We start from the raw sequence: 14,260 nt of genomic DNA on the forward strand, positions 1-14,260 counted from the left end.
AGTATGAAAGATACAAAATCGTAGTTCATAACTCTTTTTAAAATTCTGCTTGCCATACTTGCCTGAGACAAAATCAGACACTGAAAGTATCTGAATGCAAAATATGGTTAGAAAGATAAACTCCACTCTGTGAATTATGAGGAAGGATGAAGGCCACTTTCAGTTTTCAGCTACTTTCCTGGTCGTTTTATTGGTGACATCCTATTCCACACTGATTTGCTCCAGTGTGAGAATATACAGTCACTTTGCAAGCATCTGGAACTCTTTTTGCCCTTAGCTAGGGGCCATCATCCCTTCTGTTGGATTGTATTAATAGATGTGGATACTTTCCATCTGCTTCAGAATAAATTCAGTTAAAATAGTTGAGGTCATAGAATTATTTAAGTTGAAAAAGACCTCTTTGAGCAACGGGTCCAACTCTTAACCCGGCACTAGCATGTCCCACCTCTTTTAAACACTTCAAGGGTTGGTGAGTCAACCACTTCCTGGGCAGCCTGTCCACTGTTTAACAACCCTTTAGTGAAGACATTTTTTCAAATACCTAATGTAAATATCCTCTGCTGCAACTTGACGTTTCTTCTTGTCGTCTTCCTTGTTACCTGGGAGAAGAGGCTGACCCCCACCTGGCTACAACCTCTTTTCAGTGGTTGCAGAGAGTGATAAGGTTCCCCATAAGCCTCTTTTTCTCCAGGCTGAACAAACGCAGCTCTTTCAGCTGATCCTCCTAGGCCTTGTGCTCCAGGCCCTTCGCCAGCTTCACTGCCCTTCTCTGGACTTGCTTCAGCACATCACAGTGGTTTTTTTTGTCCCAAAACTGAACACAGAATTTGGGGTGTGGCCTCACCAGTAGTGAGTATGGGGTGGCAATCCCTGCCCTGGTCCTGCTGCCCACACTACTGCTGATACAGGCCAGGATGCCTCTGGCCTTCTTGGCCACCTGGACACACACTGGCTCATGTTAGCTACTGTTGAACCTGGTCCTTTTCTGCCGTTCAGCTTTCCAGCCACTCTTGTCCAAGCCTGCAATGTTCAGTGGGGTTGTTGTGATGCAAGTGCAGGACCCAGCACTTTACCTTGTTGAGCCTCATAAAAGTGGCCTTGGCCCGTCATTCCAGCCTGTCCAGATCCCTCTGCAGAGCCTTCCTGCCATGCAGCAGATCAACACTCCCACCCAACATCTGCAAACTGACTGAGGGTGCACTTGATCTGTCATCCTAATAATTGATAAAGAAAAAAAAATTGATAAAGGAATTGAACTGGCCTGGCCCCAACACTGATCCCTGGGGAACACCGTTTGTGGCCAGCAGCCAACTGGGTGCAACTCCATCCACCACCACTCTTCGGGCTTGGCCATCCAGCAGTGAGTGTACCTGTCCAAGCCACAAGCAGCCAATTTCTCCAGAATCCTATGGGAATGGTGTCAAAGGCTGCAGTAAAGTCTACATAAACAACATCCACAGTCTTCCCCTCATCCACTAAGTGTCACCTTGTCATAGGAGGAGATCAGGTTGGTCAAGACATGCCTGCCCCTCATAAACCCATCCTGAATGTGCCTGATGCTGGTTGTCCTGTATGAAGATGATCTGCTCCATAACCTTCCCTGGCACCAAGGTGAGGTTGACAGGCCCGGAGTTTCCTGGATCCTCCTTCCACGCCCTTGTAGGTGGACATCACATTTGCTGGCTTTCGTCTGTCGGGATCTCTCTGGTTAGTCAGGACTGCTGGGAAATGGTTGAAAATAGCTTAGTGAACACTTCTCCCGGCTCCCTCAGTACCTTTGGATGGACCCCATGCAGCTTTGTGTGTGTGTGGGTGGTTGCTGACCATTTCCCCTTGGAGTATGGGGGCTTCATTCTGCTGCTTCTCCCAGTCTTCCAGCTCAGGGAGCTGGGTACTCGAACAGCTGGTCTTACTGTAAAAGACAGAGGCAAAGAATCATTGTCACTGTTTTGTCACTGTTTCCTTCCATATCCAGCAAAGCCCGGAGTTTCTCCTTAGCCCTCCCTTTGTTGCTGATGTATTTATAGAAGCATTTTTTGTTGTCTTTTATGGCGTCTTTAGAGTGGTTTGCCTTTTAGCTGTGATTCAAGAATTTGTCCGATTTGCGGACAGAAGCGGATTAGGAGTGCTTCTGCACTCCTTTTAGCTAGCAAAGGTTAGTTGAAGGGTAACTGCCACAGCTAAATTTGCATGTATAATTTAGTACAAGGCATCCTAGAGTTGGGAATACTTTTTTTTTTTACCCTTCTGCCTTTCCACTTTGGGCTTTATTCATGCGTTTTTCTTTTCAGCTTTATTTGTTTAGGGCGTAATTAGATCTGTCTCTAGGTTCCTGTAAACCCTGTGGGTATTGTTTGGTTTGTTCTGCAGGTAGTTCTGTCTATATACATACATACCCACAGATGAAAATTCTCTCATTGGTTCTATAGTCCTTAGGAATGCAATGTTTGTGTCTATTTATGCCAGGTTACTGAAGGGTTAAGCAGAATTTGAGCAGACATATTCAAGTTAGATAAAATTGGGTCTTCAACCTGGTGTTAATCACAGGACAAATTCTTCAAGTTAGACTGTGTCTGTTCTGCTCTGATCATGCTTTGTATTATCCACTCTGAAACAATTTTTATTTTCTCAGCAGTTATTGTATTCAAAAGTCAGTAAGTCAATACGGCAACAGATGGAGTTCAACTGGTGCACTATGAGAGATCCAGATTCTTGGACTAAACATGATCTACCTGCCAAGAGACCAATGGAAAGAAAGTACAGTCAGAGAATTCAGGCAAGGTAGATCGACCTAGATGCAGGAAGAATATGAAGAATAGCAGATGCATTTAGAAATGTACTGAAGAACAACTATGTAAGGATTTTTGGATGAAAATCTACCTTATTTTAACTTGCTAAACTGACTTAGATGAGCAGCCACAACACTGTAGATACTTTTAATTCTTGTGAGATAAGGAACCTTATGTTGCCATAATTTGTACAGAGTGATTTGATGTCTAATGTCTGAGTCTGGTTGGATTTACCCTTTGTCATGTTACAAAGTTCAAGTAACAGACTCTTGACAGTTGAGGGTTGTACAAAATAATTTCTGCTAAAGCTTTTCTGTAGTGCTATAGCTGTTTAAATGTTCTGCCAGAAATAAGATTGTCAATGCTTAAATATCATCTGTGATGTGAGGGATCTGGAGCCTTTCTAAGGGTCCTGTTTGCTTTTTACCATGTCTTGTATTTTACAGGGTAGAAGCAGTCTGCCAGGCCATCTTGCATCCAGACTGATTTCTTACATTTCACTTAATGGGAAGTGAAGTTGGTTCAAATGCATTTTGGGTGTAGCTGGTACTTTCTCAATTGCCACAGCATTGCAGCATATAGGTGACTTCATTATGTAATAGAGATGAAAGCTGTGCCACATCCTTCCAAGAAGTTAAAATATAATTAAAGTACCTGTAATGAACAGTGAATTTCCTTTTTTGTACTCTGTATTTCAGACTATCACAAAAGTTGCTGTTCGCTTCTGCTCACATACTGGATCTTGCTACAAGATAGCAGGTGTTTTTGATATCAGTTTAATAGGAGTCCAGTGTAGTTATTTAGGAGTTACAGGTTGCTTTTCTATACTAGGAGATTGTGAAAAAAGTGACTTGGAGCTAGCTGTCCTCTGTTCCCTGTTACTTCTCATGAAGCAGTCATGTTCACCTCACTGATTTTTAGTACCAGATTTTTCACAGAAAGGATATTTTGCTCTTAAAATATATTGTTCAGCTAATAGCCTTCTAATTCCTTCCTGCCAAGCAGATCCTCATGTATCAGCCTTTAACTTAATAGACGATGGAGTTAAGCTATTTCCATCATGTCTAAAACAAGTACAGCACAAATTTGATCTGGAAAAACACCCTCTTGAACATATTCTTGAATTTGGTGCACAGCTTCCACAGTTGCAGCATACAAGGCTTACTGTGCCACAGAGTAGCCCAAGAGCATTGAGAAAGAAACAAACATAGCACTATAGGGTTTTTTGAGTTTGTGGTAGTTAATACTGTATTGAGGAGAGAATTGGTGCCTCCCAAGAAGCTGATGCTGTCAAAAGGTACAGAACCAACATTGTCATCAACTGGATGCCAGTTGTAGTGTGGTATCTGGGGTAAAGTGTATGTCCATCCATAAAAACGAAAACAAGCATTCAATTTTTGCCTGTAAAAATTTCAGATTATTCTGTTTCCATCTTGTCTTTGAAACCTCTTGGGAATTTTGACTATTCCAAGAAAAATGTCATCATCACTTTCTTCTTAGGTCTAAAATGTTGTTACATGTAATGAATAGCAGAATTCACTGGTAAAGTATGCTTTTTAATATTGATAAAACCAATGCTTTTCATAATAATTTGCCTTGAGATATAAAATAGTTCAAAAGCAAGACAGAGAAAAAGTAATAAAAAACCTAATATGCATCAGGGGAAGTGTCTGAAGTTGTAGACGGATATACGCCCACTACAGTGGTGATGGGAAGCATATCGTGGTTTCAGATGGTGATATATTGTGTGAAAAAATACAAATTGTGATCATGGAGTGCTCTCAAAAGCTCACAGTTTGTTAGCAAAAATACTGGAGGTGCCCTGGGTTCTCTGAAGAAACTGAGTGACTGTTTGCTCCTTGTAGAATTTTTTATCATTAAGCTACTGGCAGCATGCAGTTCCTGATTTTAGCACTTGCTAAGCGTAACATCCTATTGCAGGCAGGGAAAATACCATGCCAAGTAGTGGCAGTAGGAAGGCTGTAATCCTTCTTAAACACATTGGGGACATTCTGATATTCTTAATGGTAATTCTTAATGGTTATTCTATAAACATTCTGGTATTCTTAGGGATTTCCATTGAGCTTAGTTGAGTGTTGGGCCTAAAAAAATGTGTGCCATGCTGATTGTGTCATCCACCTTTTTTTCTGACTTGGCTTTCTCCTGGTTTACCTTCAGGGATTATTCTAAAGATACTACAAAAAGGAGAAGTTTTGTTTCTCAGCTGGATGCCAGGGACAGAAATTTCTTCCTCCTTTGACTCAAAATTTCCATCGTTTTTAAAGTTAGGTGGCCACGTCACTGCAAAGCATCCTGCCATTTGGTTACATCATCATTCTTACTAAGCTTAGTTTAACAAGGGAGCCTCTGCCACATTTTTCTGAGGGGGTGAAATCTGAAATCAGAAGCAGGTCCTTGGCCAACTTTGAACCTGAGGAAACTCAGAATGGCAGTACTGCTGGCAATTCTTTTTTCTAAGGTTTGTGATTGACAGTCAGCTTGAAGGACATGTATTTCTCTTTTCCAACGGCCTTACTTGCATCAAAACCCCTACAGATCATTTGAGCCTCTCTAAGTGTAGGGCAGTCTCAGTAGCCATCACAAATACTTGATATTGTCTCAGAATGCTAAGAGTAATTACATATCCAGATATTTTATATAAAAATGTAAAGACTAAACAATCAAAAATCGCATATTTAACCCCCTAAAACCATCAGAATTAGAATTATATTAAACTTTCCATCAGTCAAAGCTTTTATTTTTTTCTTTCTGGTGGACTTGCCTTAGCAATCATCTTTCAATCAAGTTTCACAAGAACTGTGCAAACCTGTTCTGTGTCCCTTGCGAAAGATGGGGGAGAGTTCATGTGCTCATGACTCCCTGGGTGGTTGTTGTCTGGTGAGGTACAGAAGCTTGGGTGTGCAAAGTGAGAACAGTTTCCCCATAAAGACATGGTAGGTGAATATCCAGAGAAATTCCAGAAAAAAAAAGATTTTTGGTCACATAAGGACTTTTTTTTTAAAAAGAAATATATATATATATAATGTGCTAATTAGGGAATAATTGTATAGGGTATGTATTAGACTTAGGACCTAATAAAACCATTCCACTGACATGAATGAGTATAAATTAAAGACAAAGGAATGTGAGATTTTTCTGAAATAAAATTGCCTGGTGGTTCTTTCATTCTGCAGAGTTGTCAGTTTTGGCTCAGGTAAGCAGAGGACCAGCCTCTACCTCATGGGTTCTTACGCATGAGAGAGGTAGAGCTTGGTGTATGTTTTCTTCAGTCTTACTGTGAGGTGCAACACCTTGAGTTTGGGTTGTGGGCACTAGGAAAGGCTCTTTATGTGTCATAAGTATTTTTTCCTGTAGGTATTGCTACTCCAAAGTTCTAATCTTGATTATTTGAAAATGGCTTAAATGTCCACTCATACTTACCAAGGTTATAAACACAACACAAATAAGAATTTTCCTGATGAGAAACACTTCCTTAGTGCCTTGAATTCATTATGTGATTGATTGGTTCTACACTTCCATTTTAAAAACCTTATGCAGAACTCAGTGTGTTAATTGCTCATTTGCAGATACAGAGCTCAGAATGAGACTTATAGGATCTTGTGCTTGTAGTATAGTCTGTGGGCAAGCAGGTGTTTTAAAATTTAATTTGGAATACTGTATATATATGTTTCTTTGTTTCAATGGAAGTTACTGAAGTTTCTCATTAGATTTTCCATAAAGTGCTGCTGAATGTATTCTTCCTTTGGATGCAAAGAATATGTCGGATATGGAGTCAATCTGCAACTATCTTTTTCAAGAATCTACACTTGCCATCTCTAATTAGATTCTGTATGGCCAAATTGATTCTGTAATCTACATTTGCATTAAAAACTGACTCCTAGAATTACTCCTATAGCTTGTAATGTTCACAGTTTGTATCTTGTCATTTTTCTGAGTTTGCAGATGTGAAAATTTTGTGCATCTGCAGCTGAAGACTTTTAAAGCACAGAAGCCTTTATAATTGAAGGCTTAGAAAATTTTCAACAGATTCTGCTTGTAAGGAGATTACATATTCTCAGATGGCTGTAAAATGCTGGATAAAAAGTCTAGATGAGGGGGCAATAATAGCATGAAATTGATTGGGGTTTAGACAGTCACCATTCCCACAAGAAGCAACACACTGATCTTGCACTCTCTTGGAATCAAGGGGTCAAATGAATTCCTTTGCTGTCAGTGTAATTTGCCTTAAGTGTTGTTAAGATGTGGATGAAGTAACTTCACTGTCATACATGTGCTATTCTTTTCTATATGTTCTTTTTTCTCAGTAGGCTGAATTTTATTTTAATACTCACCTTAAATAGTACTTGTGAAGGAAATACTAAACCTAGGAACGTCAAAGACGTCTCTTTATAAATATAGCAGTAATTGTTGCTGTGAGGTGCTGGAGAATTCTGTAGCTCCTGGATAGAGAGTGATTGCTGTGACTAGCATTAAGTAATTATCCTACAGTATTGCCTTGTGTCATCAAAAAGGCAGTTCATAGCAAGGAATAAAAATCAAACCTAAGCATGAACAGATAGTTAAGATTATGTATTAACAGTGCATAAAATATAAGTGAAAACTTCACAGGCTTTGCTTTGCAAGCTGCCTAGTTAAGCTTTCTAAATTAATGTTGCTACTAAAAAAAAAGATTATGCCTCTGTTTCAGTTATTTTGCAGTTGCTGCTTATACTCTGTTCTATGTTAAATTATATGAAATGAGAACTGTATTTTTATTAACTTACCTCCAGTTGTCTACTGAACCAGCTGTAATGTAGGTATCTCCAACAGTGCCACAAAATTAATGGTACCATACACAGAGCACTTAGGTGATCATTAGAGCATCCCCCTCAAGGTTCAAGCTACAATACCAGCCTGGTTTGTGGTTGGGACTTTAAATTCTGAAATGTACAAAGACTTAGGATTGTTTATTCCTTTAAAGCTTAGCTTGGAGGAGGAAATCATTCAAACAACAGACATGACAGAAAGAGGCAAGGAGAACAGCAGAACATCACTTTTTCCCCTAGAACATCGACTGAAATAAGTCAGTGCTTCCTGGTGTCAGGCCCTTAGCTGAATCTTAGCAAGTGTGAATATTCTTTACAGCACGGACTGAGAACTTGAATATTTCACTCAGGTTTTCTAGCTAAGTATTTAATTAAAATGTGCTTCACATAATTTTGTTCTTTATTCTTCTCAGGTCTGTTTCAAATCGACTTTCCTCATGGGGATGAGGGAGGATGAGAGGGAATCTTGGGAAATGGGTAATCTGTTTCCATACCTCAAGATCAGGTGGATGTGAGGGTTGAGGGTGGCAGAAAAGGGATCCTGTCTTTTGCTCTGATTCTGTCACATCATGCTGCATACTGTTTAGTCAGTGCAACCAGCAGTGTACTTCAGTTCCCGTGTCTCCTTGGATTAGATAGAGTAGGTCAGAAGGAGGGCTGGATAAAAACCCTAAATATCACCTCTTCTTACTGCTGCTGCTACAAGTTGAAGAACTGGGGCAGGCAGTGACCCCCAAACCTGACATGCAGCCCCTACCCAGCAGTGGCTGTTCTTGCCTCTGTTCTGATTCCTTCCTGAGCTGCAGCCCCTGAATCTCCCAGATGCAGCAGTAGGCAAAGATGGCATTTTTTTGTGATATTTACACCTCTGTGGAATCTATAGATGGTTGCAGGTACTGTGATAGCATTGCAGTAGAAATACAATACCACTGTGCTGCATTTGAAGCACAGTTTGAAAAGTACCAAGATAGTAAGGAGGTGTGACTGGTTGCGATGCTCGCTGTTTGTTAGCAGCACTCTCTGTCCTAGCTTAAAGGGAAACAATTTCACAAGGTTCAGGCTTGTCCCTAAAAAAGTGCTCTGAAGTGCTGAGTGATACCAGAGCCTAATACTGGCATCATCATATGAGTGTCAAACTAGACTTTTGTCTGGTGCACTGTCCATCACTGCCAGTTTGTCCATGCCTGAAGCTGGCTTTGATATGCAACATCACAGCAACCTTTTCCTGATGTGTGTTTAGGTTTATGTTGACATTTTAACTTATGGAGGTGAAGTGGGCACTTGTTTTTTAAGGTCAAAATGAGGTGTTGAATAAAGCTGCTAAATATTTTTAGTTTTATTTATTTGTCTAGAAGGTTGTTTCTTGTTCTTTCAGGTCTCACAATACACTGTAGTATTGCCAGTAATTTCTGCTGCAAAGACATGTGGAGCTGTCACTGCATGCTTTCATTTGTGGCAAAAGAATCACTTTTTTGAAAGAAGGGCTAATAGATTTGTGTCTGTCTAAGAGTATATTAGGAGGGAAGATTAAATTCTTACCTCTGAAGTGGTAGAAGTAAAATGCTGTTACGTTGCATTTCAATTTTGAGTGGTAATTCATTCTTATTAAAGACTTAATGGGATGCTGCCAAAGCTCAAGACAGTTGTTCACATCCTTCTGAAGTCAGTTGCAAAGCTTTGCTAATTGGAAACATGAGGAGAATGTCAATATGTATTCTTCTTGCCTATTTCGTTTGTTTAACTAATCTTTTGATGCTGTGAAAGTAAACATTAGTCGTACTTTTGTAACCTCTGTGAGTTTGAATCATGATTTAAAAATTCGAAAGTAATTCGTGTTAGTAAATATCTTACTTGTTCCCTTTTTGAAGTTCTAGGATAACAATATTCGGTGGGTATTCAGTGTTTTCAGTCCTGTCTGTAGCTGGATGGATTCCGTGCGTCCTGTGCAGTATGAAACTTCTGATTTGTTACATACCATACTGCAGGCACTTGGCACTAAACAAATTAACAATAGACCTTGCTGTCCTAAGATAAGAGGCTAATTTTACAGGTACAGCATTTCAGAAATCACATTAGAGTTGACAGTTCAGAACTGGAGAATTAATTAATATTTAGAAATCTAGTCAAACGGGAATAGTTGTAGGCTTATTAGAAACCAATGTCACATTGCTGTTTGAATCAAAGATTTCTAGGTCAGAATGACTGATGCTCGTGTGAATTTTCTTATATAAACATGACTAATGACTTCTGAAAGCCCACAGTTTTATCAGTTAATATATCCTATATAAATGCTTATTTAACAGATACAAGATATGAGAGTGTTCCTGAAAGTACTTCACTCTGTTATTTACCTATTTTTAATATAATTTGACTAATGCTGTGACAGTTCAGACACTTGAAGCGTGCAAATTTGCTGACATCTGAACCTGAATTTCAGTTCTTTTTGTTCTTCCACTGTGTAGATGAAGAATCTGCTCATGACCTCAATGTGGTTTTATTTCAAATACTACTTGTACTGATTAAACAATTAGGAATTTGATGGGGTTTGCAGTCCTAAATAACCTTAGCTTTATTCTGTGGAAATGAATTGGTTCAAAGTAAACTTGTGATATTTTGGGAATCCTAGATATGCAAAAGAATTTGAATTAGTTTTAAATTTTTTGTCAGAAGGGATGCATATTTCTGATATAAGGGAATTCTTCCATAAAACAGATAAAAAGAAAAACACACACAGTCTTTTCTAGGCTTGAATTTAGCAGTGTCTTTGGAAGTCTTTTGTGGTGGTTTGCCCATCTAACCTTTTGTCTGTTGTAGTATTCCTTTTAGTCATCTGAACTTCTACTTAACTGATGAATAAAATCTTTAACACTTCTTTAACCAATGAATTTCACATGGTTAACTGAAATTCAATTAGAATATCTATTAGAAGAGTTGGCTTGGTGAATGTTGCTTGTTTTAGAAGCTGTATTCACCCAGGCTTTTCTCTACCTAAACTTTCTCTACAGAGCTTCACATTCTCAATATTTGTAGCCTTTTTAGTTTGGCCTTTGAATGAGTGATCATGAAAGAGTTGCTGTTTTAGGGTGACATGCACTGTAGTGCTTCTTGCAGCCTGATACTTAATTTCAAAAACTAATGGACATTTTAATAGTTTAAAAGTTTTGTTATCAAATGTTTGAGATATTTTTTGCCAGGAAGGTGGAAGATGAATGCCTTAATAGCCGTCTGTTGGTGTCTTTTCATGGTTTTTATACAGTGTGGAAGGCTGAACTGAAGGTGTGCGTGAGACACCCTTTGTTGTACAAGAAATTCTATGCAGCAGAATATGTACAAACTTTGAAACTTCATCTACAGAGGTTCTACATTGTGTAAATTCTTACTGCTGGTTTGATAGTGTGAACAAACAGACTGATTCCTGTTGCCTGTTCCTGAATGAGTCACCTGTCGATTTTACATGAAGCAGGGCAGCTGCACATGTAGCTATCCTGTCTCAGAATGGGAGTCTTGCCTTGACTGCATGTGATAGACTGTAGTTGAAAATGGATAGTTTTAGAAAGGAATAACAAAAATAACCAGAGTACTGTATCAGAGTGAAAGAAAACATTTTAAAGTTTACGCACAAAAATGAAGTCACCAAAAACTGTAAACTGTCATCTGTAGTATATGCATTGGCTGTAGAAATGAAGAAAATATAGTAGTGAGTGGCTGAGAACTTAGTAATTTACTTCAAAACTCTGCAAGTTTAGAGAGAACCATTGTACTTACGTAGTAAATGAGATGCTAAAGCTCTTAATTTTATCTTATCCTTCTGTTTCTTTCTAGGTTTAACTATAGATCAACACATCATCTTGCATCTCATGGCTTTTATGAATTTTTAAATTGGTTTGATGAAAGAGCATGGTATCCACTAGGAAGAATAGTAGGTGGAACTGTAAGTATTGTAATAATACATTTCTTTTTAAAAAAATGAATTTAATAAGTAAAAAATAATGAAAGATGACTTTTTAGAAAGTTTTTTGAACTTTCACTACAAATATGATGTTGATAAAAGGAGAATCTTAATAAAATTTGCTTTTAATTGTCAAATTGCTGCAGAGGGAATATGGAGATGTTTTTCATTTTTAGCTGCAGAAACTAAGTCAACATGTCTTATTCAATAGCACACTGTGACCAAGAAATACAGAGCTTCCTTACATATGAAATTCTAATAAGTAACAAATAAGGGTATTATGGCTCCTACAATTCCACTATATGAAATCAAAACAGGAAAAACTTTGAAAAAAAAATTTAAAAATCATTATCTAAATCTCTTAAGGTACAAGTTTTAATCCAATTGTGTATGCTGAGTAGACTTCATGTGTGTATGGAAAAAAGTTAGGATTTCACTGGGAGAAGACCATGTGAAATTAGGTCAGTGTGGCACCTGTATAAAACATCAGGACTACTTAAGATTGGTATCAATGCAAGTCACAAGACAGGAAAGGTATACAAAACAATGTTACCGAGTCAAAATGCAAATATCACTCATTGGAATAGCTTTAGTAACACTAAGTAATGCAGCCACATGTTTCTTAATGTGTGAAAGTTCATTAAAGCTTTTTAATGCCAGTATATACCACTTAAAGGCATTTATAAGTCTCTTGTCACAGTCGATCACCATTATTTCAGTATCTTAGAGATACTGGACATTCTTAATGCAACATTTAAGTGCATGTTTTTCACACCTGCCTTATACAAAATAAAACCTCTTAAGAAAAAGAATTGAAATATATGCAGGGGAACGTTCAGTCATCTGTTAATTTTATTTAGCACAATGTCCTTCTTAGTTTTTGAAAGAAAGTAAGGCATGTGAAGTACATATTAACTTGCCTAGGATGTATTGATTTTTCTAATGTTGATAAATGTGGGAGGGTAGAATTCCTATTAAGAATCTTCTAAAGTTCTCCAATATTCTATGGTGGATTCAATAGATTTGTGTAAGTCTATGCTACCTTTCCTGATGCACATATTAATTCAATTTTTACAGGACTTTGTTTTAATCTGTCATATCCAAAGATGTCTACAGATACCTTGTAATAATGGGGTATTCAATTGACTGACCATAAACTTTTCATCTTTAAAAAATTAACTCGTATTGAAGTACATTTTCTCTCCCTGTTGGCACCAAGAAGTGAAAGAATAGCATGGTACATTTTAAAGGAAAATGGATATGACTGGGAAATTTTGGGTTTCTTCTTGATGTCTTAGACTTTTGGGACTTGTTTTTTTATTTCCTTAAAACTGGTAGCTGGCTTGAAATTCTGTTGCAGATTTTGGTTTCTGCTTCCATACCTTAATGACAAGTTGTTTTCATTATATGATAAATGTCAAGCGAGATGGGATATTATCTGTATGCTGCTCATTCATTTATGAAGTAGATTATATGTTATTGTTAGCATTTGGATAAAATTAAAAGAGCCTAGGGTATTCAGTGTTGTTGTCAAAACATGATTAAAGTAGTCCTAAAATAATTCTATTAGCTTATGCTAATACTCACTGCTTATATCAGCTTAAAAATTATTGTTTAATTGCAAGTTCTGTGTAAACATGCATACCATGACAGTTTTCTGTAATAACCTAGTGTTCTGCTTTGTTTTGGTTTTCATCTCCATGTAGGTATACCCAGGACTGATGGTGACAGCAGGCCTTATACATTGGATTTTAAATATGCTAAATGTGACAGTCCATATAAGAGATGTCTGTGTGTTTCTAGCACCAGTTTTTAGCGGCCTTACAGCTATTTCTACTTTCCTGCTCACCAGAGAACTGTGGAACCAGGGAGCAGGGCTTTTAGCTGCCTGTTTTATCGCCATAGTTCCAGGTTACATATCCCGATCAGTAGCAGGATCTTTTGACAATGAAGGCATAGCTATTTTTGCACTGCAGTTCACATACTATTTATGGGTAAGTAATTGCTGAATCTTTTGCTTTGGAAAGGTTTTTTGGTTCCTCCTCCAACCAAATGAATGATTTTTCTTAGAATCCATTGAATTCTGATTTTCCTCCCTCTCATCTCTCTTCCCCTTGGCTCTTGATTAGGCAAGTACTGAGAAGTCACATGATCTGAACCACTCCATAATCATGCTCTTCAGTTTGCTGTGTAAAAGCACAGTTCCACTGAAGTATGTGTGTCCTGTAGTAGTAATAAAAATGATGATGAGTCTAGAAATATAAAGCAAACAGAGGGGTTGTTTGTTTTTTGGTTTGGAGGTGTTATTGTTGTGTGCGTCAAATGTTAGCCTCCTTATATAGCTGTGAAAAGCTATATAGATAATAAGCTAATATAGCATATTCAGAGAAGACTGTGAATATGAAGTGCTTTAAATTGTCTTCTCTGAAGACTTTTGACTGTATGGAGTGTCTGGGCTTTGAGCTCAGTATCCAAATTAAATGGTCAAAGCTGTCTAGAGTCAGGTTTTAGTGTTTCTTGTGTGCTTAGAAAACCAGTCTTAGGTCTTTTCATTTGCCTGTTTGCTAAAGCAACATGTCTGCCTTTCCTTAATCTGTGTAGAATTGCATCCATAAGGTAGTTTTGCAGGAAGGAATTTAGAGTATTTCTGGGCTGTTGAACCTACTTTGGGAATAACAAAAATAGCATAACTATAT

General features: G+C 38.0%; 1 protein-coding gene across 1 annotated transcript in view; it reads left to right on the top strand.

Annotated features, from left to right (window-relative positions):
• STT3B (STT3 oligosaccharyltransferase complex catalytic subunit B) overlaps window positions 1–14,260 on the top strand; it is a 51,195-nt gene that overhangs the window by 10,972 nt on the left and 25,963 nt on the right. Inside the window, exons 2-3 of the mRNA XM_064704711.1 lie at window positions 11,438–11,546; window positions 13,271–13,558. Of these exons, the coding sequence (XP_064560781.1) occupies window positions 11,438–11,546; window positions 13,271–13,558 (397 nt within the window). The remainder of the gene's footprint in view (window positions 1–11,437; window positions 11,547–13,270; window positions 13,559–14,260) is intronic.

This window comes from Zonotrichia leucophrys, chromosome 2, assembly GCF_028769735.1.
Source record: "Zonotrichia leucophrys gambelii isolate GWCS_2022_RI chromosome 2, RI_Zleu_2.0, whole genome shotgun sequence".
NCBI lineage: Eukaryota > Metazoa > Chordata > Aves > Passeriformes > Passerellidae > Zonotrichia > Zonotrichia leucophrys.